The sequence below is a fragment of the Rhinatrema bivittatum genome, chromosome 1 (assembly GCF_901001135.1).
Source record: "Rhinatrema bivittatum chromosome 1, aRhiBiv1.1, whole genome shotgun sequence".
Taxonomy (NCBI): Eukaryota; Metazoa; Chordata; class Amphibia; order Gymnophiona; family Rhinatrematidae; genus Rhinatrema; species Rhinatrema bivittatum.
In genome coordinates this window covers 136,806,247-136,833,049 of record NC_042615.1, presented here as the reverse complement: position 1 = coordinate 136,833,049, position 26,803 = coordinate 136,806,247, and the positions used below count along the sequence as shown (strand labels likewise).

The 26,803-nt window shown below is 41.9% G+C and overlaps 1 protein-coding gene across 1 annotated transcript in view; it reads left to right on the top strand.

Annotated features, from left to right (window-relative positions):
* The first annotated feature begins 5,923 nt into the window (after nucleotides 1-5,923).
* EXOC1L (exocyst complex component 1 like) overlaps nucleotides 5,924-26,803 on the top strand; it is a 62,333-nt gene continuing 41,453 nt past the window's right edge. Inside the window, exon 1 of the mRNA XM_029584140.1 lies at nucleotides 5,924-6,044. Within this exon, the coding sequence (XP_029440000.1) occupies nucleotides 5,924-6,044 (121 nt within the window). The remainder of the gene's footprint in view (nucleotides 6,045-26,803) is intronic.

The following is a 26,803-nucleotide window of genomic DNA, read 5'->3' as shown; positions in this document are numbered from 1 at the left end:
TTAAGTCTTCTTCACAATAGCTGAAGGGCACCAGACATTCTCCCCTTCTCCCCATTAATATTAAAGTGATACTCCCATTGCTCCTCTTTCCAAATCTCCAGTAGATGATCCTGGGCCCTGATGGGTAACAATCATAACCAAAAATATATTATCCTGTACATAGTACAAAATGTAAAGCTTCGCCATTAAAATACAAAAGCACATCTGTATTTATTTTATTTATTTGGAGGTTTTTATATACCGCGGCAAGCATAGGTCTACATCACCTCGGTTTACATTAAACAATAACTTAGCAACAGGCTTTACAAATAACAGGTTATACAGTAAGTAAACAATAAGTAGCAACAGGCTTTACATATAACAGTTAATACAGTATGTAAACAATTAACATCATCAGGTCTTGCATAAATAACAATTTCCCTAGACCAAGATATAGCTTCTGTAAATATAATCGCTAATGAAAGTTTAAACTCAGCATAACTGAATCCATTAACCTGTTAAAGGTAAGGTCCTGACATCTAGATGTCAGGACCTTACATCTAGACATCTAGATTTTTGCTCAGAATGTATACATACATTCTGAGCAAAAATCCCTTCAGTTACCATCCAGAAAAGATGGGGGTCCATTCTAACTCCTTTCCTCCCCTCTCTCCTTTTCCTCTGGATGGCTGACAGTTATCTTGCTCCTTGGATCTTGATGATTTCAGATTTCTTTTTCTTGAAGGGAACCTCTCCCATTTGATATTAGAGCAAAAAGTAAATTGACTTAATTGAGTCCCTAGTTAATAGGTACTCAAACATAAATAAATATTTTTAAAAATACAAAATGGACTGGAAGGGTGGAAAGAAACTCCCATCCAACTAAAAGACTCCATGGAGGCAACAACGCAAATAACGGAAAAAATTAGAGAACAGCCAGAGCAAGCTGCCTCTGCAAAAGAAACTAAGGAATCCATAACCTAAGATGGTAGTCTGGCTTTATATAATACAGGACCCTACCAATTACTCTTTTCCACATGGCTAACCAAAACATCTACAGTATGGCTCTATCTCCTCCGCATATTAATGGCATATTCTGTCTGAATCCTTGTAGGGAGCTGACAGGATCCCTACAATTTCAATTCACAATTGCTGCAAAACCTAGCTAACTGCTTGCCACTGATTCCTTTCTTTTTGATTGGCAGGGCCTTGAAATCTGCATCAGCTATGCTGCTCCTGGCTTCTCTTTCTCTTCAGCTGTCAGGGCCTGAGGATAGGCACAAGCCATGCTGCTCCTGCTGTGGCTCCACCTTCCCTTGTCCAACCATGTGTGCTTTCAAAGTTATGTGCATAAACTCTTTGTGTATGCACACACATAAATAAGATCACGGAGAGATGCCTTCATCATGCACATAAGGCATTCTTACATGTTCACTAAAGAACACCTAAAAAAGGGGAAATGCCTTAGCAAGTTACAAAGAATGTTTACCTGCAGCCTTAAAAGGCTAACAGGTATCCAGCACCCCATCCCTCCAACAAAAATGTTTTCCATGTGTGCACACTCTCTTCTGATTAACTGATGAACAGTTCTCCTGGATATAAAGCTACAATTCTGGCTCCTCAGAAGGTTCCTTTTGCTTACTCTACTTTTTCACTCCTAGGCTGCCCTGACAGTTGCTAGTAATAGCCCTTACTATGTCACAGGGGCTACTGGTGCCATTGGTCGGCCCCTGTCACATGGTAGGAGCAATGGACGGCTGGCGCCATCTTGTGCTCCTACCATGTGACAGGGCCGACCAATGGCATCAGTAGCCCCTGTGACATAGTAAGGGCAAAGGCTATCGGCGCCATTTTGAATACCGGCAGCCGACGGTATAGGTGCAGATCGCACCAGGACCCCCGCTGGACCACCAGGGACTTTTGGCAAGTCTTGGGGGGGTCAGGAGGGTGGGGGTTGTAGTTAATTAAATTTAAAGGGTTGGGGTGGGGGGGTTTTTTTGTTTTTACAACTTTAATGGGAAACGAATACCGAATTCAACTAATGGACGGATCGGGTTTCCCCCCCATTGACTGAATGCAACGTATTTGGGTCCCGACGAATACCGAATCCAACGAATACTTTCTATCTGCATATCCCTAAAGTCTCATCTTCAGTCTGGCAGCCCCTCTGATGCCTTGGAGTAGAAAGGACACCTGGAAGGAAAGCATCACTTTGATAAAGCAGGAGGCAAACCTGTGGCTAGGTCCTGCCCTCAAAGTGATGTATTATTCTCTCTCACCTAGGATAGGTCTTCAGGGGCACATGCTCAGAAGGGATTGATTAGGATGGCCCTTGTAGTTGGTGATTTGATTATGAGGAAAGTTGATAGCTGGGTGGCTGGGGGACATGAGGATTGCTTGGTAACTTGCCTGCCTGGTGTAAAGGTGGCGGACCTCACACATCACATAGAATTCAGTGGCATGCAGTGACATTTATAGCAGGGAATTCAGTCTCTCCCCCTCAGTCCCCTCTCCCTTCCCACATGTGCCACCTGCTTGCCCTCTCCCCTCCCGGTCTACAGCAGTCTTGCTCCCTCAACCCTCTCTCCCCTAAAGACAAAAGACACATGGAACCCATCTGGCATTAGGCCTGTTGTACCATGTAATGGGTGTGGGCTTGGCCCTCGGAAAGCCATAAATAAATAACTACGATAGAGTAAACCACCCATACCAAAACAGCACTAATTGCCAACACTTAAACGCAACCCTACCAATGAAAAGGCAACACTGCAAATATTGTATCAGGCTCTAAAACACCAATATACCTCCTGTTTATAAAACAAAACAAGTCAAGCTGCCTAAAATACCTGTAAAATAAAAAATACATGGAGCTAAAAATATTGCACAAAAGTTTTTAAAACTGCATAAGTCCCTTCTTCAGATGTCAGATCAGAGACATTCATACCTAAAGATAGGTCCTAGATTGCTCAGTAACTCACATATAGTATTTTTTGATAATACTTAATAGCTCCATTAAAAGCTACCATGGCCTACCATGAATACATTTTACCCCAAGAAACAAATCTGCCATATCAAAATAATACTAACTCCCAGGACTCAAACAGCAAAAACCCTAGCCAGGAAAGAGCAGCACTGCAAATATTACATCATGGCCTAAACCAATACACCTCCTATTGAAAACAGAATAAAATGGACTGCTATAGACCCCCACATGGAAACTATATAGCAGAATCCCTCACCTGGATCACACATACAGAGAACAAACAGACCCTTACCAAAATCAAAATAAGAGACCAGCAAACAACAAAATAAAGAAATATAAAACATCAGTCATAAAAGTAAAGCCATACTAATAAAAAGAATATTTAAAAACCGATGAATAAAACATCCAATAATTAAAATCTCATAAAAATGTTGATAAAATTTCCCAGAATAATAGTATAATATTTCAAAATAGCAAACATATCAAATAACATTCAATTATGAAACTAATAAGGATTTTAAAAAAATTTCCTGCTCTTCACACCTGAGATATTTCCATTTCCAGCCACTCTGAGATTGTTGTGGATTGGGGGAAGAGGGAGCTGTACAAACTTTATCCTCTCACTCTCTCACACACACACACACACACACAAGCTCTCACCTCCCCCAACACACACACACACACACAGGCAGTCACACATATACACAACTCCACACACAGGCTCTCACCCATAGACACACGGTCAGGATCTCACCCATCTGCCTAGGTAGTCATAGATGCACACACACACACGCACACACACACACACATCCCATTCGCTCACCCACACAGCCTTTCTCACACATACAACCATACAGCCTCTCACCTACACATACACAGGATCTCACCCACCCACAAACACACACCCAGGCTCTCAGCCATCTATGGAGTCATCCATACACACACAGGCAATCACACATAAAGATTAACCACCCTCCCAGTCCCCAGCAGTCTGTTCCCCAGCCTCCTCCCTGACCTCCCAGCGCCTAGCCCTCTTGCTGCCCAACTTCCTCTCCCTTCTCACACCCATCCTCAGCAGTTCTGCTCCCCCCTCCCTCTATGGTAAGGTTAGTCAGAGTCTGAAAGTGTATGGGAGGCCTCCCATACTCTCTCAGACTCTCACTGACCTTAATACTCAAACACTACTGCTGGTACTGTTTTCTTCAACCTATCCCTGGCTGATTTTTTGCTGTGGTGCTCTGCATTTCATGCAAATGGTGCAATTTCATATTGGAATTTAGTCAACTGAGTCCAGTCACGTATATCCTCCTCCCGACTGACTCTCCTTATTCTACCTGGCTACCTTCGAGTCCTCCAATTGACCAGCTCTCCGATCTGCACAGGGCCACTGGCACAACTTCACTGCTTCAGCCAACAGCTCCCGATGATCCCGCACTTGCACTCAGACTCTCTGCTTTTTGTACGAGTTAGAAGGCAAGACCTTGCTTTGAGCCAATTTGCCAAAGCAAAGTCCCACCTTCTGCTCTGTCCTGTGCTGGTCTGCATCTTGTGCAAACGGTGCAATCAATTTGTGCCTGATCTATGTCTGCTACCAATTGGCCTCATCACTGTGGCCATGAGAATCTCTTCCTCAGCTCAGACTAGTGCTTGCCTTCTTATTTTGCCCAGCAGCCACCCTCTGTTGTGCATGTAAGGGAGAGGATGCACGCAACCTACAAGTAGCCACAGGCTGCTGTTCCTATAGGCCATAACCCTCCCTTCAGCTTCCACACAGGCAAGCGGCTCTGCAGCTGGCAAAAAAAAAAAAAAGGATCCAGGGCCTGAGATTCAGTAAATGCCTTGAAGGCCCTGACCGCACATCATTGATAGGATTTTAGATAGTGCTGGGGAAGAGCCGGCTATCTGGTGGTGATTTGGAAAGTCTGGTCAACAAATACCACTAGAATGAGAGCCCTAGCTGCCTTTCTAACTCTAGATCTCCCTGCCCTGAAATTTTCAAAATTGACATCTATATATATATACTTTAACTATATGACCTGTGTGTATTTGTATATTTGTGTAAACTTTACACTCAAAAGAGTCCAGAAATTGAGTTAGAAAGCTTTGAAAACAATACACAGGTACCCTAAAAAGAATTAATTAATTTGAGCAACATCAGAATTATCTAAAGATATCCTTGCACATCATATAATAAAGCTCTGCACTATAAAATATCAGTAAAAGCTGCATTCATCACGATAATGAAGTAGTTAAATTCTTGATACGATTGTATATTTTTTTTTAGCAACACATGGTTTGTAGTGCTAGGACTCAAGATACTTTTTGCTTGTTGGAAGTGGTTTTGAGATGGGAATTGGCTGCTCCCTTTCGTCATGCGCTCAGACTGGTGGGAGACATTAAGTGTTCAGCACATTGCGAGGGGGCAGTCCCGCTTTCACTTGCCAGTTGTAATAACCTTCTTAATGGAAAACACGCTCAATCAATACATCAGAGCAGCTGTTAACAGATTATTGTAATGGAGCCTAAATGAAGCACTGGTCTTGAATTTTTTTTTTTTCAATTTTGAAAAAAAAAATAATGCTTTTAAATTATAACCAGGGGGTCTATATTATATGCGTGGGAGCGTGTATGTATAAATAAATATGTTACCTTGGGGAATGACAGAAGCGCTGTTCGGAGAAAAATAACTTCTGTAGGATGCTGAGGTTTGGAGTGGATCTCTGCAAGGGACCGGCTGGGTGCTGCTGCTGCTTCCACATGGTGAATGTGGGCCACAGGGAGCTGAAGGGTAGGAGGTAAGAAGAAAGCAAGGAGGTAAGAAGAAAGCAAGAGTCCTCCACTGAACTCACAGGGGCCATCCAGGCAATCGGGAGACAAGCAGGGCACAGAAGGTTGTTGGATGGTTCAGGAACTGCTACAGGAGACAGCAAGAGGCAGGACCTACACAGTAAAGAGAAAGCAATGTCATCGCTGGTGAAGGATGACCTGGAAAAGAAGCTGTTCAAACCGGAGGGACATTCTTTGCATGAGTTTATTGAAATCGAGGGCACATCAAATGAGAGATATTTCCTGTGTGCAGCAGGTAACAGAAAATGTTTGCTTTATTTTTTTTTTAACTTTGAGTGAATGTGTATCAAACTTTACACTAATTGCCAAGCTTAGCTGTTATCAGCTCAAGCTGTGCTGCATGCTCGTTCTTTAGAGTTTTTGTAGATATAGTTGATATATTATATATAAATATATATATATATTTATATCTCAGCTTCTTGCGCCATTCATTAGAATTTCCATGACACACACTTCTGTGCAGCTCCACACATGTACTGCAGCAGCTGGCTGACACTGCTACCATTCTGGATATTTCTGAGGGTTTTGACAGAGTTTTTTCTTTCAGACACTGACCACATTTGCAATGCTTAAAAATATACTGGCTTTATCAGCTGAACAGAATTTTCTGCAAATATGTTTATAGAGTTTTAAGTATTTTTTTTTCAGAAACTGTATATTGCATTTTTAATTATCCTTGTGCTATTTTAGCTGATACGAATTATAATTATTCAATGAGAGGCAATTCCTTCTAATTTTTTCTAGGGGTGTGCATCTGTAGTACACACACATAAGTTTGCAACTCTTCACGATAGGAGGAGGGGGTTGTTTCCCCACCCCATCCCCAATTATGTGCTATTTGTACAATGGTACCATGGCACTTTCACCTACCAGTTCCAGGGACCCAAGTTCTCCATCTCTCTCCTCCTTTCAGTCATGTTCTCTCTCTCTCATTCCATTTCTCTCCATATTTGTCATCAGGTTTCATTTCTTATTCTTCCATTACCACCCCTTCTCCCTGTGCTGTAACTTTTTCCATATCTCACACCTCTACTCTTTCCTCTTTTCTATCCTTCTATCACTTTATATAATTTTCATATCTCATCCCTTCCACCTCATCTGTCATTCTTATAACGCCTCCTTTTCTATCCACATCTTACCCCTTTCCTTCTTAAACCCTCCTTTTCCCTTCTCCTCTGATGCCCCATCCACCCTCCTGTTTTTTTCTTCTTCACCTTCATCCATTCCACCCTACCTTATTCCCCTCCTCCCCAGCATCCACCCCTGCTTATTTTCTCTCTTTTCCAGCATCTACCCCCCTGCCTTTTTCTTTTCTTCCCCAGCATTCATTCCACCTTGTTTCTTCCCTTCCCCAACATCCAGCCTCCTGCCTCTTTTTCTTCCTTCCCCAGCCAGTGATGGATTATGGGGAGCAGATGAGGTAATCACCCAGGGTTGGAGGCTAGAAGATTACCATACAGGGCAGATAAATTGGGGAGGCCTATGGTCATGGTACTCTTTGGGGTCAAAGGCATCTTTAATCCATCCCTGTCTCCAGCATTCATCCACCTGTTTCTTTCCCACTTGTACAGCATCCATTCCCTTCGCTCTTTTCTCCCTTCCCTAGCATCAGCCCCATTGCCCCTTCTACCTCCCGAGCTAGCTTACCTGAGCAGTGGAAAACCATCCCTTCACTGTTGATGGCTCTGCATTGTTTGTGCCTGTATCAGAATAATTTTAAAAATACATGGGTTGGTACTTCTTGGCTACTGATGCACAAAATCAGCAGCTTGAAAGTGCTGACCTGAGAGTTTTGAAATTGCTCATGGTGCTGGCATGGGCAATGCAAAGTGATCAGCAGCAAAGGGATGAGTTCCTGCTACTCTTCCTGCTAAGGCCTGGAGCAAGCATTAAAAGGCAGAAAAGACCATGACACCTTTCAAATCCAATTAGCATGAGGCATTGCAAACTGTCGATAGGCCTGGTGATGACACAGTCTGACTGGCCTGACTTACAACATGTATGATGTTTGGTGGTATGCTGCATGGCTGTGAACCAGAACATCTTATAGTAAAATTTGCTGTGAACTGTTCACAGTACAGACTGAACATCATCTTACTCTATGCAGTGATCAATTAATTTACAGCTTCTTTTAGCTCTGGAGTACATATTTACTTTCAAGGAAAGGGTGGTGAATGCATGGAGTGCCCTCCTGGAATGGATGATGGAGGCTACAACATTAACAAAGTTTAAGAGCATATCCAATAAATGCAGAGAATTCTTGGTATCCAAAAGTGAACAGATGGTAGATAGTTGTACCTAGTGACACATGTTTAAATGTTTATAGCGCCATACTAGATTGATTTAATGATGAGTGTTGGGGCTGCTAGAATGAATGGCAAAGTGACTAATATGAAAGTTTAGACATCCTAGGGAAAACTCAAGCAACCACATGACTGAGTTTATCTGACAGGCTGTGATAATTAGAAGTCCTTGCAGAAAAGTGAGTATTCATGTAGATGGGTCTTCCTAGTAGGCTATGTATGGGATTTAAAAGGTTCCATAGAAATAAGGTTTTTAGAACATAAGAGGTGCAATGCTGGGTCAGACCAACTTCCACTGAACCACCATCCTGTCTCCAACAGTGACCACTTGGGATTTCAACTACCCAGCAGATTACCAAAAGTTGATCTATTTCTTGTATCTACTCCCAGGGATAAGCAGTAAGCACTGGCTTTCAGAAGTCTGCATGGCTAATAACTCTTTATGAACTTTTCCTTCAGTAACTTGTTCAACACACCTCATTACATGAGTGAAAAAAATACTTCCTATGATTTGTTTTAAATCTACCTCTTGCTAGTTTCATGGCTTGTTCCCTAGTCTAGTATTATTTGAAAGGGAACAGTTATTTACTCATTCCCCTCCACTCATGATTTAAAGATATCAATTATATCCCCTCTCAGTCATCTCCAAGCTAAAGAGCCCTAATTAGCCTTTTTCCACAAAGGAGCTTTTCCATTCCCTTTATCATTTTTGTCACCTTTCTCTGTACATTTTCTGTGACCACTATATCTTTTTTCAAATGGGGCAGCGAGAACTGTACACAATACTCAAGGTACAGTCGCACCGTAGAGCTATATAAAGACATTATGATATTCTAAGTTTTGTTCTCTATTTATTTTATTTATTTAACATTTTTTATATACCGAGGTTCTAGAGACAAAATCACTAAGCACTTCGGTTTAGAGACAACTCCTTTCCAAATTTTTCCTAACATTCTATTTGCCTTTTTGACCTCTGACGCTACCACACACTGAGCTGAAGATGTCAAGGAATTGTCCACAAGGACTCCGAGATCTTTAGATGGTAGCTTCCTTATACAGAATCCAACATTGTGTATCTGCCATTTCACACTGGCCACCATTAGCAGTTTTCCTCCAGGGTCTTCTTTTGTGAATGAAGTATTTGTTTAATATCTCTTCTTTTGCCTCATCTTTCTCCATACAATGGACCTTGTCTCCTTTTAATATTACAATATTATCTTTTACCTCAGGGATCTGTATTGGGATCCTTACTTTTCAATATATTTATAAATGATCTGGAAAGAAATACGACGAGTGAGATAATCAAATTTGCAGATGACACAAAATTGTTCAGAGTAGTTAAATCACAAGCAGATTGTGATAAATTGCAGGAAGACCTTGTGAGACTGGAAAATTGGGCATCCAAATGGCAGATGAAATTTAATGTGGATAAGTGCAAGGTGATGCATATATTGAAAAATAACCCATGATATAATTACACAATGTTGGGTTCCATATTAGGTGCTACAACCCAAGAAAGAGATCTAGGTGTCATAGTGGATAGCACATTGAAATCGTCGGTTCAGTGAGCTGCGGCAGTCAAAAAAGCAAACCGAATGTTGGGAATTATTAGAAAGGGAATGGTGAATAAAACGGAAAATGTCATAATGCCTCTGTATCGCTCCATGGTGAGACCGCACCTTGAATACTGTGTACAATTCTGGTCGCCGCATCTCAAAAAAGATATAATTGTGATGGAGAAGGTACAGAGAAGGGCTACCAAAATGATAAGGGGAATGGAACAGCTCCCCTATGAGGAAAGACTAAAGAGGTTAGGACTTTTCAGCTTGGAGAAGAGACGGCTGAGGGGGGATATGATAGAGGTGTTTAAAATCATGAGAGGTCTAGAATGGGTATCTTTCAGATAGTAGAAAGACTAGGGGGCACTCCATGAAGTTAGCATGGGGCACATTTAAAACTAATCGGAGAAAGTTCTTTTTTACTCAACGCACAATTAAACTCTGGAATTTGTTGCCAGAGGATGTGGTTAGTGCAGTTAGTATAGATGTGTTTAAAAAAGGATTGGATAAGTTCTTGGAGGAGAAGTCCATTACCTGCTATTAAGTTCACTTAGGGGTAGATTTTCAAACACGGTGCGTTCGTGTACTTTTGCTGGCGCATCAGGCGCAAGCAAAAGTACGCGGGATTTTAGTAGATACGCGCGTAGTCGCGCGTATCCGCTAAAATCCTGGATCGGCGCGCGCAAGGCTATCGATTACGTATAGCCGGCACGCGCCGAGCCGCACAGCCTACCCCCGTTCCCTCCAAGGCCGCTCCGAAATCGGAGCGGCCTTGGAGGGAATCCTCTAACGCCCTCCCCTCACCTTCCCCTCCCTTCCTCTACCTAACTCACTCCCCCGGCCCTGTCTAAACCCCCCCCTTACCTTTGTCAGGGGATTTACGCCTCCCGGAGGGAGACGTAAATCCCCGCGCGCCAGCGGGCCCCTAGCATGCCGGGACACGACCTGGGGGCGGGTATGGAGGGCGCAGCCACGCCCCTGGACCTCCCCGGGCTGTAACCACGCCCCCGGGCCCGCCCCCAAAACGCTGCCGACACGCCCCGAAAACGGCGCGGCACTCGGCCCCGCCCCGACACACCCCCGACACGCCCCGACACGCCCCGACACGCCCCCCTCCGAAAACCCCGGGACTTACGCAAGTCCCGGGGCTCTGTGCGCGCCAGTAGGCCTATGTAAAATAGGCTCACCGGCGCGCAGGGCCCTGCTCGCCTAAGTCCGCCCGGTTTTGGGCGGATTTAGGCGAGCAGGGCTCTTAAAATCCGCCCCTTAGAGAATAGCCACTGCCATTAGCAATGGTAACATGGAATAGACTTAGTTTTTGGGTACTTGCCAGGTTCTTATGGCCTGGATTGGCCACTGTTGGAAACAGGATGCTGGGCTTGATGGACCCTTGGCCTGACCCAGTATGGCATTTTCTTATGTTCTTATGTTCTTTCCCTAATATATCTGAAAACTGTTCTGTCACCTTGCTTTATCTCTTTGGCCATCCTTTCTTCCACTCAAGCTTTTGCTATCCTGATTTCTTTCCTCGTCTCATTCAGTTTCACCAGATATTCTTCCCTGTCTTCCTTTAGAAGTCCTAATGTAAATGCAGGATTCACATAGCCATGTCTGCATGGGCAGAGCCTGGGGGCCCAAAGAGGGGCAATGCCCCCCTAAATGCAGTGCACAGACTAGGGGAATCAAAAGGGGAGCCTATCTATGCTCCCAAAGTGGTTGCACCAGCACTTGCAGCAAAGCACAAAAAAATCAGCAGGTAGGCAGCCTTTCATCCTGCACACACTCACAGGCTTTGCCATTTCCCCATCTCTTACACAGTTTTCCAAGGTATCAGGACGCCTGTACAGGAGGAAGAGGCAGGCTGCAACAGGATTTGTGAGTAAGTGTGGGATCTGAATTTCTGTGCTGCAGAAGAATATTGAGGAAGTCAAGGTTGGCGATTCCTTGATCAACTTGAGTCAATTGAGTGGTGAAAGGGGAAGGGAAAAGAGATAGAGCTGGTGTATAGATGCTTTGGGGCTTTGGGGGAGCAAAAATGCTGGGTATGGGATGTGGAAGACACTGAGAACTGTAGGGCAGGGGGTCAGAGGAGGGAATGTTTAGACTGGGGTGAATGAAGGGAAAAGAGAGGTAGATGAGCGAGAGATATTGCAGGCTGTGGGGTGGGGATTAGAGGGAGATTCTGCAGGCCAGAAGGTGGGAGAAAGAGAGGGTTGGATACTAAGGACTAGAGGAGAGAGGGGTGTGTACAGGGAAAGTTTATACTCTCTCCCCCCCCCCCCCCACTAATCTGATCCCTGCCACCCCCACCCCAAATTACACAAACTACACCTATGCAAGTCTGTCTGGCAAGCTACCCAAGGGACCTAGGATGTTTACTAATAATGGTAACTATTGAGATCAAGTATGGATGATAGACTCAAACCAGCAGCTGAATCTGGCAGGCTACTAGTAGTCTTAGTAGAAATGTAGGCACTCATATAACTGCGTCTGTCTAGCAGGCTATGCAGAGGACTGAGCACGTCAGATATTTGAGCAACAGCCATGCTAGTATTGTTGGCTAATTATGTTATTACAAGGTTTTGTGGCTAGACATGAAAAAAGTGGGGTGCAAAAGGGAGCTAAGGGAATCTTGTTTGCTCATCTGCTCATGATGGTGGAGGACCAAGGAGGAAGGCAAAAAAAAAAAGGCCCTGGATAAGGATACATGTCTTGCAGGTATTCACGCTCTCTGGCTGGAAATTGGGATGTATCCTCGGTAGTGTGAACAGAACTGGGCAGACTAGATGGGCCGGTTGGTCTTTTTCTGCTGTCATGCTGCAAAAGGAACACTTGTCTCTCTTAGGGGGTCATTTATCAAATTGCTTTATTTATTATTATTTATTATTTATTGGTTTTTATATACCGTAAGTTCCTGTATACAATACATATCACTCCGGTTCACATTTAACAGAGATAACTATCGCCGGGTAGGCGGTTTACATGGAACATATCAAATATAATATAATGAACAGAAGAACTATAATACAGTATAATATATTATATTAAGAAACAACTAAGATCAACTTAGATAACAACTTGGAACAAAACTGACTCAATGTGAGCATTACATTATTGTGGTAAGACAAGGCTGGATGTTTGTTCTTCCTGCTTTAGCTCTCTGGGAAAGCTTGAAGGAAGAGCCAAGTCTTGAGTTTCACCTTGAACGTAGTATGGCACGGTTCTAGGCGGAGGTCCGGTGGTAGTGAGTTCCAGAGTGACGGGCCCGCTGTGGATAGAGCGCGTTTCCTCAGGGTAGATTTTGCAGGTTGGGTGATCATTCTGTTCTGGTATGCCCTTCTGGTTGGTTTGTTAGAAGAGTGTAGTTGAAGCTGAGTAAGCTCATATGCTCTGTAAGCCAACAAAGAAGTAACTCTGTTAGCATTCTTAGAGACATGACATTCATGCTTCGGTGTTGGATCTAATGCACTTTTGTTCATTGCCGATTCTAAAGCATTTTTTCCCATATGATCATATATGCTTTTCATTTTGCCCTTAATTATTTTAAATATTAACACATCACCAGTTGCACCTGCATCCAAGGGATTAACCTGCAATAAATCAGCATACCTGGAAAGATAGATACCCATAGAAGGGTTGCCAAGAATTGTTATTTTGGAATGGCCCACATTTAATCCTCTCTCACAAATGTTATGAACCTGAGCCCTCTCAACCATCAAAAATGCATACGATTCAGCAAGCTCCTTATCAGTACGACCATCACATTTTAATTCTCTGCGTTTTTCAGTGAACTCCTTTTCCAAGAGTTCACTATGAACCAAGCAGGCTTTTTTGTAAGTAAAATTAGTCACTGAATTCGGTTCCAAGTATGATGAACGCAGAATTTTCAAAACTTCTTCAAACTCTCGAGAACCCGAAGTTATTGGCTGACAAAGTTCTTTCTTTTCTTTGCTTTTCCTTGGAATTTGATAGTTTCTTCTGGGAGGTTCTTCCGAGGTTTTCTGACCATACCCAGTTTCATTTTCATCCGCATTTAGCTCTTGGGAGCTGTTTCTGCGCTGCTTAGCTTTACAGTCGTTCAGCGGCAGTTCCCCACTTTCGGTTCGTTCGCCATTTTGATTGCATTGTGCTTTTCCGTACTGAGCTCCCTGCTTCACCGCGTTGTCTTCGTTTTCCTCTTTTACGTGCCCGCTTTTGTTCTTTTCTCTTCTTGGAGGCTGTTCCTTTTCTTGACTGAAGCTGCTTCCGCTACTAGCCATTTCGAGAACCAAAAACACACTAATTTTTTCTCTCTCTCTCTGTCGCTGCAATCCTTTCTTCTTCTCTTCCTCAGCTCCAAGCCGCCATCTCCAACGCTTTATGGCGTTTTCGCATGCGAAAAATGCTATGCTAATTTTGAAAAGGGGAGGGTCAAGCTTATATTGCACAGTTTTATCATGGGAAATAACTACACCTTTTTCATCTGTGTTAAGCTGTGCAATACGGCTTTATCAGAGAGAGAGAGAGAGAGAGAGAGATTTTTCAGTAGTAATGTAGGGATTAGGGGCCCCTTTGACATGCAGAGTGAGACGTACACTCTTATGAAGATTTGATGACCTTCAGAGTGAGGAAACACACAAAGCTGAGATTTGTACAATGTTCTCTCAACCTAGCTTGATGGATTCTCTACCCTGAAATGTGAGCAGCCCCGTGACCTTGATTTTTGTGCAGTTTCCTAGAACAATTGATCAGGCTATGAAGGAGGGTGGCAAAGGTCGAAGACACATGAGGTGAATGCTTCTTTTGCTACTGTGTGTGTTCAAATATATATGATTGTGGTATGTTTAGGAGAGAGAAAGTTCATATCCAGCCCAGGCCTTACCTCCTCACACAGGTCACATCCAGCCCTGGCCCCTCTCCTCTAATTTTGCCTCCCCTCCCCACCCCCTGTTCCACAATTCCACTTCATTTTTTGTCTACAAATTAAGGCCTGGATTCACCATTCTATCACAGAAAGCCGGCAGCCATTTCACCACCACGGTGCTATCGCTGCCGGCTTTCGCACCCAATAGCACCACCGTGAAAGGTGGTGCTATTGGGTGCGCTACTGGCAACAATAACGTGGCTTACTTTATCGCCGCCAGCAAAGATATTGCGGAGTCCACCCCGACGCCTCCCCTAGCAAGCTATCGCACGCAGAAAGGGACTTTTCGGGTGCAATAGCGGCTTATCGCATGCGATAAGCTTTACAAAATGACCCCCTAAGCTCTGGGTGACATTGAGAAAATTGAGGGAAAGTGAATGAGACGGAAACACTGAGATGCACTGCTGTAATTTTTTAGTAAAAAAAAATAAAAATAAAAAAACAGTTTAAAACACGTCCCAAACAGGAAAAAATGAGAATTGCTCAGAGGCTGATTAAGAAATATGCTCCAGGGTTGGAATGTATTCATTTTATTCTCTTTGAATAGTGTGATTGTGGAGGTGAATGTCAAAACAAAACAGAAATATTTCACAAAATAAAATTTAAGATCTTAATTAAAATTGCCTCATTTAAAGAAAAAGGTAAGAAAAAGATCATTTTGAGAGAGAGATTAAAGTCAGCCTCAAGCAGTCATGCAGAAAATTACAAATCTGTTTTAATCAGTAAGATGATTGAGAAATCTGTGATCAAGAGTCACTTCTAATAAAATTTGGTGAAAACTATTTTAAAATATCCTCCTAAATGCATGTTAAAATCTTCCTGTCAGCAACTGACAGATTTAGAATCTACAGGCAGTGTCTTTAAACCAGCTGTGGTGAAAGCACACAGCTGGTCTCAAGTAAATCATTTATTCCCTAAAATAAAAGAAAAAAATGTAAGAGAGAAAATAAATTGGAATTAACTTAATCTCCTGAGCGGTAGTCCTATATTGTTTAAAATATTCTGAAATAGGATATTCTGATATTGCCAGTACTAACAAAGGTAAATGTATTGGTAAACTTGGTATGCTTAGAGAAATTGGAGTTTGCTGCAATCACAAACTATGTTGATAAAAGATGAGAGTGTGACATAATATTCCCCTGGATTGAGATATTTTTTCCTTTTCAAGAAAAATAGACTTCAGGGCAATGAATGCATCTGAACTTAATGATTTGTGCAGCTTCACAGTTCATAAATCTTAGAAGATAGGGAATTAGAAACATAGATATAATGGCAGAGAAGGATCAAACGGTCCATCCGGTCTGCCCAGCAAGCTTATGGTAGCATTAGCCGCCCCCTACATGTCTCCCCCATAATAGCAGCATAGGGGGTGGCATCTGCTGTGCCATACAAGTAACCCCCATACATAGTTTCCCAATCCGTCAAAGTCAGGGCCCTTGTTCGTTGCTGTCTGCGTCCAATTCCCCGTTATCCCTTGCCATTGAAGCAGAGAACAATGTTGGAGTTGCATCACAAATATGAGGCTTATTGGTTAATGGTAGTAACAGCCACATCAGCAAGTTACCCTCATGGTTATTTGTTTTCCCAGACCTTAAAATTCAGTGTTCTTGTTGGCTGCTGTCTGAAACTAATTCCTTCTTCCTCTTTTCTCTCTGTTAAAGCAGAGAGCCATAATGAGTTGCATCAACAGTATGAAGGCTTGTTGGTTAAGGGTAGTAACCGCCATACCAGCTATTAGCTGAGAAAAATACAGTGTCACTCTGGTTCCTGAACAGTTTAAGAATACATTTCCACACTAAGGCTGTGGAAGAATGTATAGGCACTGAATGTATAGTTAGTGTTTCCTTACCTTTTTATTTATTTAAGTTTGAGGGAGCCAGGTTTTCTGTGAGAGTCAAAAACAGCCATTCATAGGCGAGACATTCCTCAGGTACCTGAAGAAAATTGAATGAGCCCACCAACACAGAAGCTCAAAGCAAGACTGTTAAAAAAATTTTTTTTTAAATATGCTTTCATCAAAAATATATTAAAGCGCAGAGCTTTGCTTAAGAAAAGCAGAGAGATACTCTAGCAATAGTTTTAATAGTTGGGATGAAGTCCAAATAGGAAATTCTGAAAGACAAAATAGGTGCATATAATTATATACACAAAGACTCTTTTTTGACCTAATGGTTTGTATTGCTTAACTAATGATATTGTAATTTAAGCTTCACTGGAAATGCCGAGTTCTGTGATTTCGCCACTTTTACAGTTTCAACACATTTCTTATCTGTTAGGGTTCCGTCCGGAGTGGCGAAACACAGTCCGTGTCAAGATACCGGAATCTGTTTACTTTTGCACAATCGGATTTTACAAATAAAATTTGGAATTACATATTTATGAATGATTGAACTTATATTTCATTTAATTTGGGGAATCTCATTAGAGCTACACTTTTGCTTGCTGGATATTACATTTATGTGTACTGCTCTTCTTCTCCACCTTTTGATGTGTTGATACTTTCATTCTTGCAAACTGTAACTTATTAGTTATAGTTCACATGCCAATTTTCTTAGGAAAACACTCTTTAATCCATCCATCCACAAATTCAGTTGTCAGCTCATTAATGATAGTAAATTTACCTCACTAAGAAATCATTTTTCAGGTATCAAAATTCCAAAATTTAACTCCAACCTTCCTTTTCTTCCTCCAAGCGAACCTTTGTCTGTGTTCTCCTTTTTAAATGAACACAGAAGGTAGAACTTTGTGTAAGTTCCTTTTGGAAAGGATGAGTTAAATTTTAATCTCAATTATAACATCACAGAATCTCCTGCACCAGGAAGCAGGAAGATTGTCTGCTGCTTAATAGGCAGCTTACACAATGACATCAGAAACATTCCCCCTAAGTCTACTGTCATATCGCATGTGAGTTCTGTTTCTAGAACAGTTCCCCCTGCAGAGAATCCACGATCTCCCTGCTTCTAAATTACACCTGCAGATAAGATATCCCAATCAACTGAGCTACAGAGACAACTCTCCACCACACTGACCAGCTGCGCCTGTATCTGATTACGGGACAGAGTTTGCAGGGTGAAGGATCACCTACCACCTAAATGTTGCTCTGGAAGGCACTTTGTAAATTGGGGGCTAAGAGGTACAGCAGCAGCTTAAATAACGGTATTCTACACCACGTCCTGGGCAATCATTTCCCCAATGCACCATGTCACCACCTTCCCTGCTGCCTGCCTCTTACTCTGGAACAGTGATGTGGAATAGCACTCCCACTATTCCATGATGACTTGCTACTGACATGGGGTAGGGGCTGCTTACCTGCCATCTCACTGGGAGAAGGGGCTGAAAAATCAGCTTCAGAGATGGTCATCTCATTTTCTATGGCTTTCCTGCTCCTGCTGCTTTGAGTGGAAGACAGGGTCCCCCAGACTAGTGCCATGCAGTGGCGTAGCTAGACAATTTGGCACCCGGGGCAAGAGACTTCTTCGGCGCCCCCTCCCTCCATCAATGATTTGCATCTTGCGTAAAAATTGACGGTAACATTGATTCGCTCTGGTCCGCCTTTTAGTATGTGATGCCTGATTTAGGGAACCGATCCGCTCTCCTTTTTATATTCCTTTGTAAAACTGGCGGACCGGGTACAATGGATCCCTGGTTTTGGGTCGGCTGAAGCTTATGTAACAGAAAACCGATTTTTCTACCGACCACCCTGCAACCTGAAATAGGGTCAGAGCTGCTCCTACCCCTCGTTTTCCTAAGTTTCATGCTTGCTAAGTGGAACATGGATTGGGCGTGGGCTAGAGCACAGGCGCCCCTAAGTAAATTGAATTACCATTACCAGGGGCGGATTGAGGGAAAATAGTGGCCCGGGGGATTTTTCTCCATACTGGCCCATGGGTACCCAATTACATATACAATATAATTTACATATATAATTTACATATATATGTACACACCCCTATATTTCAGCATGGTCCTCCCATATCAACACAGTACTATTTGCCAAAACTCAAAGAATAACAACCCCACCTATGAAAAAGAATACCACAAATATTACACCAGAATCTAAAATATCAATACACCTCCTATCAGGAAAACAGAGCAGGCCAAGCTACTACAGATCCCTACAGAGAAACCACTTGCTAAAAGAATGCTTCCTCTCAGTCTTTGCATGCAGAACACAAACTCTCACCAAAAACAGAATAAAGCCACATAAAGTATAAATAGAAATGTGCAGACAAAAACTAAACTGTAAAACATATCATGCCAGACTCTATACAGTGCAACAATGAAAAACAAAAAAGTCACCATTCCTCATGAAACAATCAATAAAATCAAGATATATAAATCACGAATCATAATTATAAAATCATACTAATAAAATAATTTCAAAACAGCTAATGAATAGAATATCCAATAATTAAAGACTCAAGGAAATTTTGAAACCTTTACCAAACACCAATAAAATATTTCAAACAGCAGACACATCACATACTACCCAATAATTAAAATGGTAATCAAGAAAAATGAACTTAAAAAGCTACCTTTACTTACCCTCTCCAGCAGTTCTCCTACTCCTTTCCCTTGCAGGCGACGCCAGAAGCAGCAGTAGCTGCTGAAGCTGTCCTCATGGTCCTCTTCCTTAGGGACCACAACCAATCTCTTCTCTCTCACACACACACACCAGTCATACCCTCAAGACCAGTTTCTGTCTCTCACACACCAATCATCTCCCCAACCAGTCTCTCTCTCTCTCACACACACACACACACACACACGAGCACACAGTCATCTCCCTGATCAGTCTCACACATACACATGTCACCTCTCTGGCCAGTCTCTCTCAATCACACAATGCTCTCGCTCTCACTTACACAAAGGCTTTCAATCACACACATGCTCTCTCTATTTCACTTACACACAAGCTCTCAATTACACACATGTTCTATCTCACAGCCACAAGCCAGCCAAAAACATGCTCCATCTCTCTTGCACACCCACAGAAGCACCCTCCCTGTCTCACACACATTACACTCACAGAAGCACCTTGCTTTCAGACTTGCAGCATTTTTCACTTTTACTAAAAGTGAAAGTGATGATCCCAACCATTAAATAAGAAAACCACATTCCTATCAGAAGGCGAAATGACACCCTTCCTTCAGGTTCTGTCCTCCCACGGGACAGCCACCCACACAGTACAGCTTCTCTTGTTTTACGCTTCCAGGCAATAAAGCAAGTGTCTTTCTTCAAACTATCAGTCATATGATTATTCATGTGGGAGATATGGAACCGAAAGACATCCTTAGTCAACTTCCCTTTTAAATGGGAAGATTCCAGTCTTAGTCATTTAAAAATATACATTTTCTAAAGGCTTAAAAAAAATAGCAAAACCATTTCAGATTGGAACTATTCTAGTCTTCATGCTTAAATTATGCTAAAAAAAAACAAAACCTGGCATCAGTATCTTAAATTTGTGATTTTGCTGAGATGAACATTTTAAATAGTTTAATTTTTTTTGCTTTAGTATTTGTCTCTACCCACTTTGCTAAATTTTATTTTCTAGAAGAGGGATGCTTAACATTCAGTAATTTAATCTTTCATCCAACTTTTCAAAAGTTGCACTACCAGCACAAATTTTTTTTTTTAAACTGGCAGATTCCTCTCTCACATACATACTGTATATACACATACAGAAGCACCATTCCTTTCTCATACACACACACCGCTCCTTTCTCACATACACACAGAAGCACCCTTCCGATCCAAGGTTGAACAGCTGGTCTCCGGCGGCGGTCAGCAGACCGGTGTTCACTTCTTCGGCCCCCGCCGGCCTCGATTTTAATTTCTCCAGCGGGGGCTGGCTGGGAGGTTCCCATCTTCATTTCTTCGGCCCGCGCGCTGCTGGCTGATCTTCTTTTCTTCGGCCCCCGCCGGCCTCGATTTGTATTTCTTCGGCCCCTGCCGGCTTGGCGAAGGCGTTGAGGCTGGACTGAAGAAGAGCCACGCGGTCAAGACCACGTGACCAGGTAGACCGGCCCACCGGGGGATGCCCGATCCCCCGATAGGTCAATCCGCCCCTGACCATTACTATAAATCTCTCATAACAAAACAAAAAAACAAAAAAAAAAGACAATCTGCAAGTATTCAACAACACTTACCTCTGGGCTTAAAATACTAATTTCTTTTTTTATTTAAATAGCTTTTTGGCGCCCCCTTAGACCCAGCGCCCGGGGCGGCCGCCCACCCCTCGCTACGCCACTGATGCCATGGCCTCCCCTAAAACCAATACTAATGGGTGTTGTCTTTGCTAATGATGCTGCATGCCACTATTTGAAATATGCCCTATACTTTTTCCTTATTGATGGATTTTTGGCAGTGAATGCATTCTGAAAATTGCTGGTCCTCCAGAACTGTAAATTGCCTCCACATCTCTGATGTCTTACAAGATCCATTCTCCCTTTCTGGATCCTTGGGTACTGCTGCTGGAACTCAGGTTGAGGGTGGACCAGGAAGGAAAAGGCCAGAGGCATCTCTCATGCTCTCCACTACCTGCTCCTCCTGGTGCATGCTCTTGACCCCAGCAGTTATCATTTGCTGCTTCCTGCAGCTGCTCACTGGATTGCACACTGTAGTAATTTGGGCAATAGAAGCTTGGAAACATCCAGAAGGAATAAGGAGACTCTGGCTATTTACTTTTGTGCAACTTATTTACAGTGGAAAAACAAAGAGCAAAGCAAAACAAATGGTTCAGCTCACCTTAAAGTTCAGTTAATAGAGACATCACGTATAGCAGGTTTTCTCATACAGTGGCTTCCTGCCTGCTCCTCAAGGCCTGTTTAAACTTTCTAGACCCCGGGTTCTTATACTCTGGTGAGAGGCTCCTCCCTTCACCCAGGATTCTTTGTGGGTCTGGATTTTAAGGAAGACCGGGCAAGACAGCTGTGCCCAGTCCCTTAAGGGAGTGTGAAGAAGTTTCCTATAGATTCCTTCACACACACTAATAACTGAATTCCCTAAACCATCCTGAGCAACTACTTATTCAATATCCTCCAATTCTGAAAATCCCAGATATGATTCATCTCAGTAATTTCTCTAATAATCTCCAGCATATACTGCTAAGGAGGAAAAGGAAGGGACTTCACTCTCCTAAAACAATTTCTCCTTATATTGGTTGGGGGAATCCTGGTCCTATCACTACTACTATTAGTACTGTTTGTGCAGTCCCTATGGAGGAATAGCATTTTCTCTTCCGCTCCCATGGCCATGTCTGCCTTTTGATAATAGTGGCATTTTGGAATTTGAAACAGTCACAAAATCTGCCCAATAACCATATATGTATTCCAGAGACAAATAATAGTCACACAAGCACAACTCACATAGTCTACTGGTATATCATTCAAACATTTCAAAATAGCCACATTCCATCCATAGATGCATGTAATATATTATTCGTGTAGGACCCACACTTCACGAGTTTGTATATCAATCAAACTCAAAAATTAGTATAGGGTCTCTTTACTTTATTTTCATCAAATTTTTCTATTTAATAGATGTTCTCAATGTTTCTAAAAGTCATTTCAATTAAAAAATGATAAATACTCATCTCTATGCAGCAATCAATAGTCCAACCCCCGACATGATCATGTTTCGAACTGCAAAGTTCTGCCTCAGGGGGAACTTTTACTTTAAATCTTCACAAAGGAGAAATGTTCTATCAACTCGATGACGGCTATCTTTGCTTTTTCCTTTTATCTTATGCGACCCGACTTCAAAATCGCAATTGCAGGTTGCGAGCCTGCGAAAGCTGGCAGCCATCACACCACCGCGGTGCTATCGCTGCCGCTTTTGCATTCAATAGCACCACCGTGAAAGGTGGTGCTATTGGGCTCGCTACTGGCGGTGATGACGTGGCTTACCTTATCGCCACCAGCGAAGACAGTGCCGAGTCTGCCTCCTCGCCGCCCCGACTCCGCCCCCTACTTGCTATCGCACGCGATAAGCCTTACAAAATAACCCCCTAAGTGATGCTTTGTGGAAGAGACATACATGCAGTACACTGACTCCATGGCACACACAGAAAGAAAGAAAAAGCGACTGGTACCTGCCTGTCAAAGTCATGCTATATACACTGCTTACAGTGAAACATAGATCTCTCTCTACTATGTACTGCAGACACACTGTCTGCAATGCTTTTACCTCTCTTGATACTGTAACCCTGTAACAGTCAATAGAGAAAGAGAGAGAGAGGGAGAAAGATTGCAGCCTTTCTTATCATACGGTGATAACAAGCAACAGCCCACCCTGCTTTCTCTTATCTAAATCTTTTTTTATAGATTTTTTTCTTTCACTTTTGCAAAGAGCTTCGGAACATTTCTTCTCTCTGTCTGAAATCCAGCAGAGAAATGACACTGAACAAAATGGTGACTGCTCAAACTTCAGTTTTTCTTTCAGTCTCAACTAAAAAAGAAAAAAATGAGAAAGTCATGTTGGGATAGACTGGTTGCAAAATTGCTGCACCTATATTGGTCCTGCTCCTTTCTTGTCCATCCTGGCTCTGCTCTGTCTGTCTTAAAGAGAAAAAAAATGCACTTTTGCTTGCCCCATAGAATATTCATCCAAAAATGAATGAAATGAACATTTTTGGATATTTTTGGAATCGCTATCCATACATTTCAGATACAACAAACCAAACTGAAAATTGACTCATTCATCACTTTTAACCAATTCATTTCAAACAAATGCACATTCCTAGTTAATACAACATACATGGACTTTTAAAAATCTTTTGACAAAATAAGTTTTAATGGGATCAGAGGGAAAATCTCTTATGGACTGATAAGTAAGTATAAGGAGAAGTGAAACTGAATGGTCAATGATATTGAGAGCAGCTTTCAAATAACCCTTGTAGTTGCTAAACAAGCAGGTACTTTTAATATACATATTTTGGGCACATTGTGCAAAGAGAAACAACTTGTATTGTTTCTTTTTGAAATGTGGGAAGTGCAAAGTATGTGCACTAAAAACATCTACATCCTTGCATCTTAGAGTAACACACCTACATTTGAAAACAGAATGTATGTAGGTTGCTCTCCTTTCACCTGTTTCGCCTATAGAGTTAGATGTATGAACAGCCCCAATACACCATGATGAAGATTTGATGTCATTTGGAGTGAGGAAAGTCTCAAAAAGATGAAATTTCTACTTGATGGTATCCATGCGAAACAGGTCCCTAAACCCTAAACCACCAACACCTCACCTCACCTCAACCTATTAGATGGCGCTCCTATAGAGATGTGGTAGACCTGATTGACAAACTTAAGAGTAGTAAATCACCTGGACCGGATGGTATACACCCCAGAGTTCTGAAGGAACTGAAAAATGAAATTTCAGACCTATTAGTAAAAATGTGTAACCTGTCATTAAAATCATCCATTGTATCTGAAGACTGGAGGATAGCTAATGTAACCCCCATATTTAAAAAAGGCTCCAGGGGCGATCCAGGAAACTACAGACCGGTTAGCCTGACTTCAGTGCCAGGAAAAATAGTGGAAAGTATTCTAAACATCAAAATCACAGAACATATAGAAAGACACGATTTAATGGAACAAAGTCAGCATGGCTTTACTCAAGGCAAGTCTTGCCTCACAAATCTGCTTCACTTTTTTGAAGGAGTTAAACATGTGGATAAAGGTGAACCTGTAGATGTAGTGTACTTGGATTTTCAGAAGGTATTTGACAAAGTTCCTCATGAGAGGCTTCTAGGAAAAATAAAAAGTCATGGGATAGGTGGCGATGTCCTTTCGTGGATTACAAACTGGCTAAAAGACAGGAAACAGAGAGTAGGATTAAATGGACAATTTTCTCAGTGGAAGGGTGTGGGCAGTGGAGTGCTTCAGGGATCTGTATTGGGACCCTTACCTTTCAAAATATTTATAAATGATCTAGAAAGAAATATGACAAGTGAGGTAATCAAATTTGCAGATGATACAAAATTGTTCAGAGTAGTTAAATCACAAGCAGATTGTGATAAATTGCAGGAAGACCTTCTGAGACTGGAAAATTGGGCATCAAAATGGCAGATGAAATTTAATGTGGACAAATGCAAGGTGATGCTTATAGAGAAAAATAACCCATGCTATAGTTACACAATGTTAGGTTTGCATATTAGGAGCTACTACCCAAGAAAGAGATCTAGGCGTCATAGTGGATAACACATTGAAATCATCGGTTCAGTGTGCTGTGGCAGTCAAAAAAGCAAACAGAATGTTGGGAATTATTAGAAAGGGAATGGTGAATAAAATGGAAAATGTCATAATGCCTCTGTATCGCTCCATGGTGAGACCGCACCTCGAATTCTGTGTACAATTCTGGTCGCCGCATCTCAAAAAAGATATAATTAAGATGAAGAAGGTACAGAGAAGGGCAACCAAAATGATAAAGGGAATGGAACAGCTCCCCTAGGAGGAAAGACTAAAGAGGTTAGGACTTTTCAGCTTGGAGAAGAGACAACTGAGGGGGGATATGATCGAGGTGTTTAAAATCATGAGAGGTCTAGAACGGGTAGATGTGAATCGGTTTTTTACTCTTTCGGATAATAGAAAGACTAGGGGGCACTCCATGAAGTTAGCATGTGGCACATTTAAAACTAATCGGAGAAAGTTCTGTTTCACTCAACGCACAATAAAACTCTGGAATTTGTTACCAGAAGATGTGGTTAGTGCAGTTAGTATAGATGTGTTTAAAAAAGGATTGGATAAGTTCTTGGAGGAGAAGTCCATTACCTGCTATTAATTAAGTTGACTTAGATAATAACCACCGCTATTACTAGCAATGGTAACATGGAATAGACTTAGTGTTTGGGTACTTGCCAGGTTCTTGTGTCCTGGATTGGCCACTGTTGGAAACAGGATGCTGGGCTTGATGGACCCTTGGTCTGATCGAGTATGGCATGTTCTTATGTTCTTATGATATAAATACTTCACTACTATGAGGGCCTCTCTCTCTCTCTCAGAAATGGCCACATGCAATTCAAAAAATTTATCATGAATTGTGTTATGGGCATATCACACAGCCTAACACCAGGAAAAAAAGGTGTAGTTAAATACTGCCCCTCATTTAATTTAATCCCACCCAAACTCCTCTCTGATCCTGCCCCTCCAAAAAATTTGCATTTGCACCATGCGTTAATGCCATAACACATTTTGATGAATGACCCAGTTTGTTAGCTTGGGTTTAAGTAAGGATTTATGTACTTCTTTTCTTATGTTGTTTCTCTTCTTTTTCAGCCATCAATGACATGATTCTGCTGCAGAAGCAGCAAAGGCCACTTAGCCCTTCTAGCAGTCAGAGAGAGAGGGAGAGACAGGAAGGGACCCAGTTACATCCTCTTTTCACCGCCTCCTCAGCAGGAATAAAACTGGATGTAGTTACCTTTTTTATTTTCCATTTGTGTAAATATTTTATTTTTGTTATATGTCTATTGTCTGCTGTTATGAAATGTTTTGTGTTGTGATATATATATATATATGCACTAGACGATATGGTATGAATGATATATATGTGTATTTAATAAGTACTATTAGCTAGTGTGGGGGGTGGGTACTCTTGCTTTTTTGGGGTATTTTATTTTATGTAAATGTTTTTATTTTTATGATTGTACATTACTTTGAGTGATCTTTTAATCTGGAAGTGCAATTAAGAAATGCTTTCAAATAAATAAATAAATAAATAAATAGTACAACAGTTCTGTACACAGTTCTGTACACTCTACTGTACACTGTACACAGTTCTGTATACTCTACACAATATTAGAGATAGACCCATGAGATTATAATTTCAAAGTCAATAAGATGATGACATGCAACCATGGGGTTGCATCCATGTTGAAAATGTGTTGACTGCTTTGAATGCGTGAAGTATGATTATGACCATGAGAAGAAGTAAAATTATTACTGATAGCTAAAGAAGGCCTACATTAGGAAAAGAGAGATGTGTAGATTCTTTTAGGATATTCTTGCTTTAATGAAAACAAGAAAAGTGCCTGTGCTTGCCCTATTTTTCCCCTCTCATTGACCCTACGACCAACATTATTCCCCAACCAGATAGAATTTGTGGGTGACTCAAAGAATCCTTCAATTGCCAGGAGGACTGGAAGGAAATCTCTGAATTGTTTTAACAGGAATTGGCTTTCCTTCCTCCTTAGAATCAAACATGTCACCTCCATGGTGCATCCAACCTT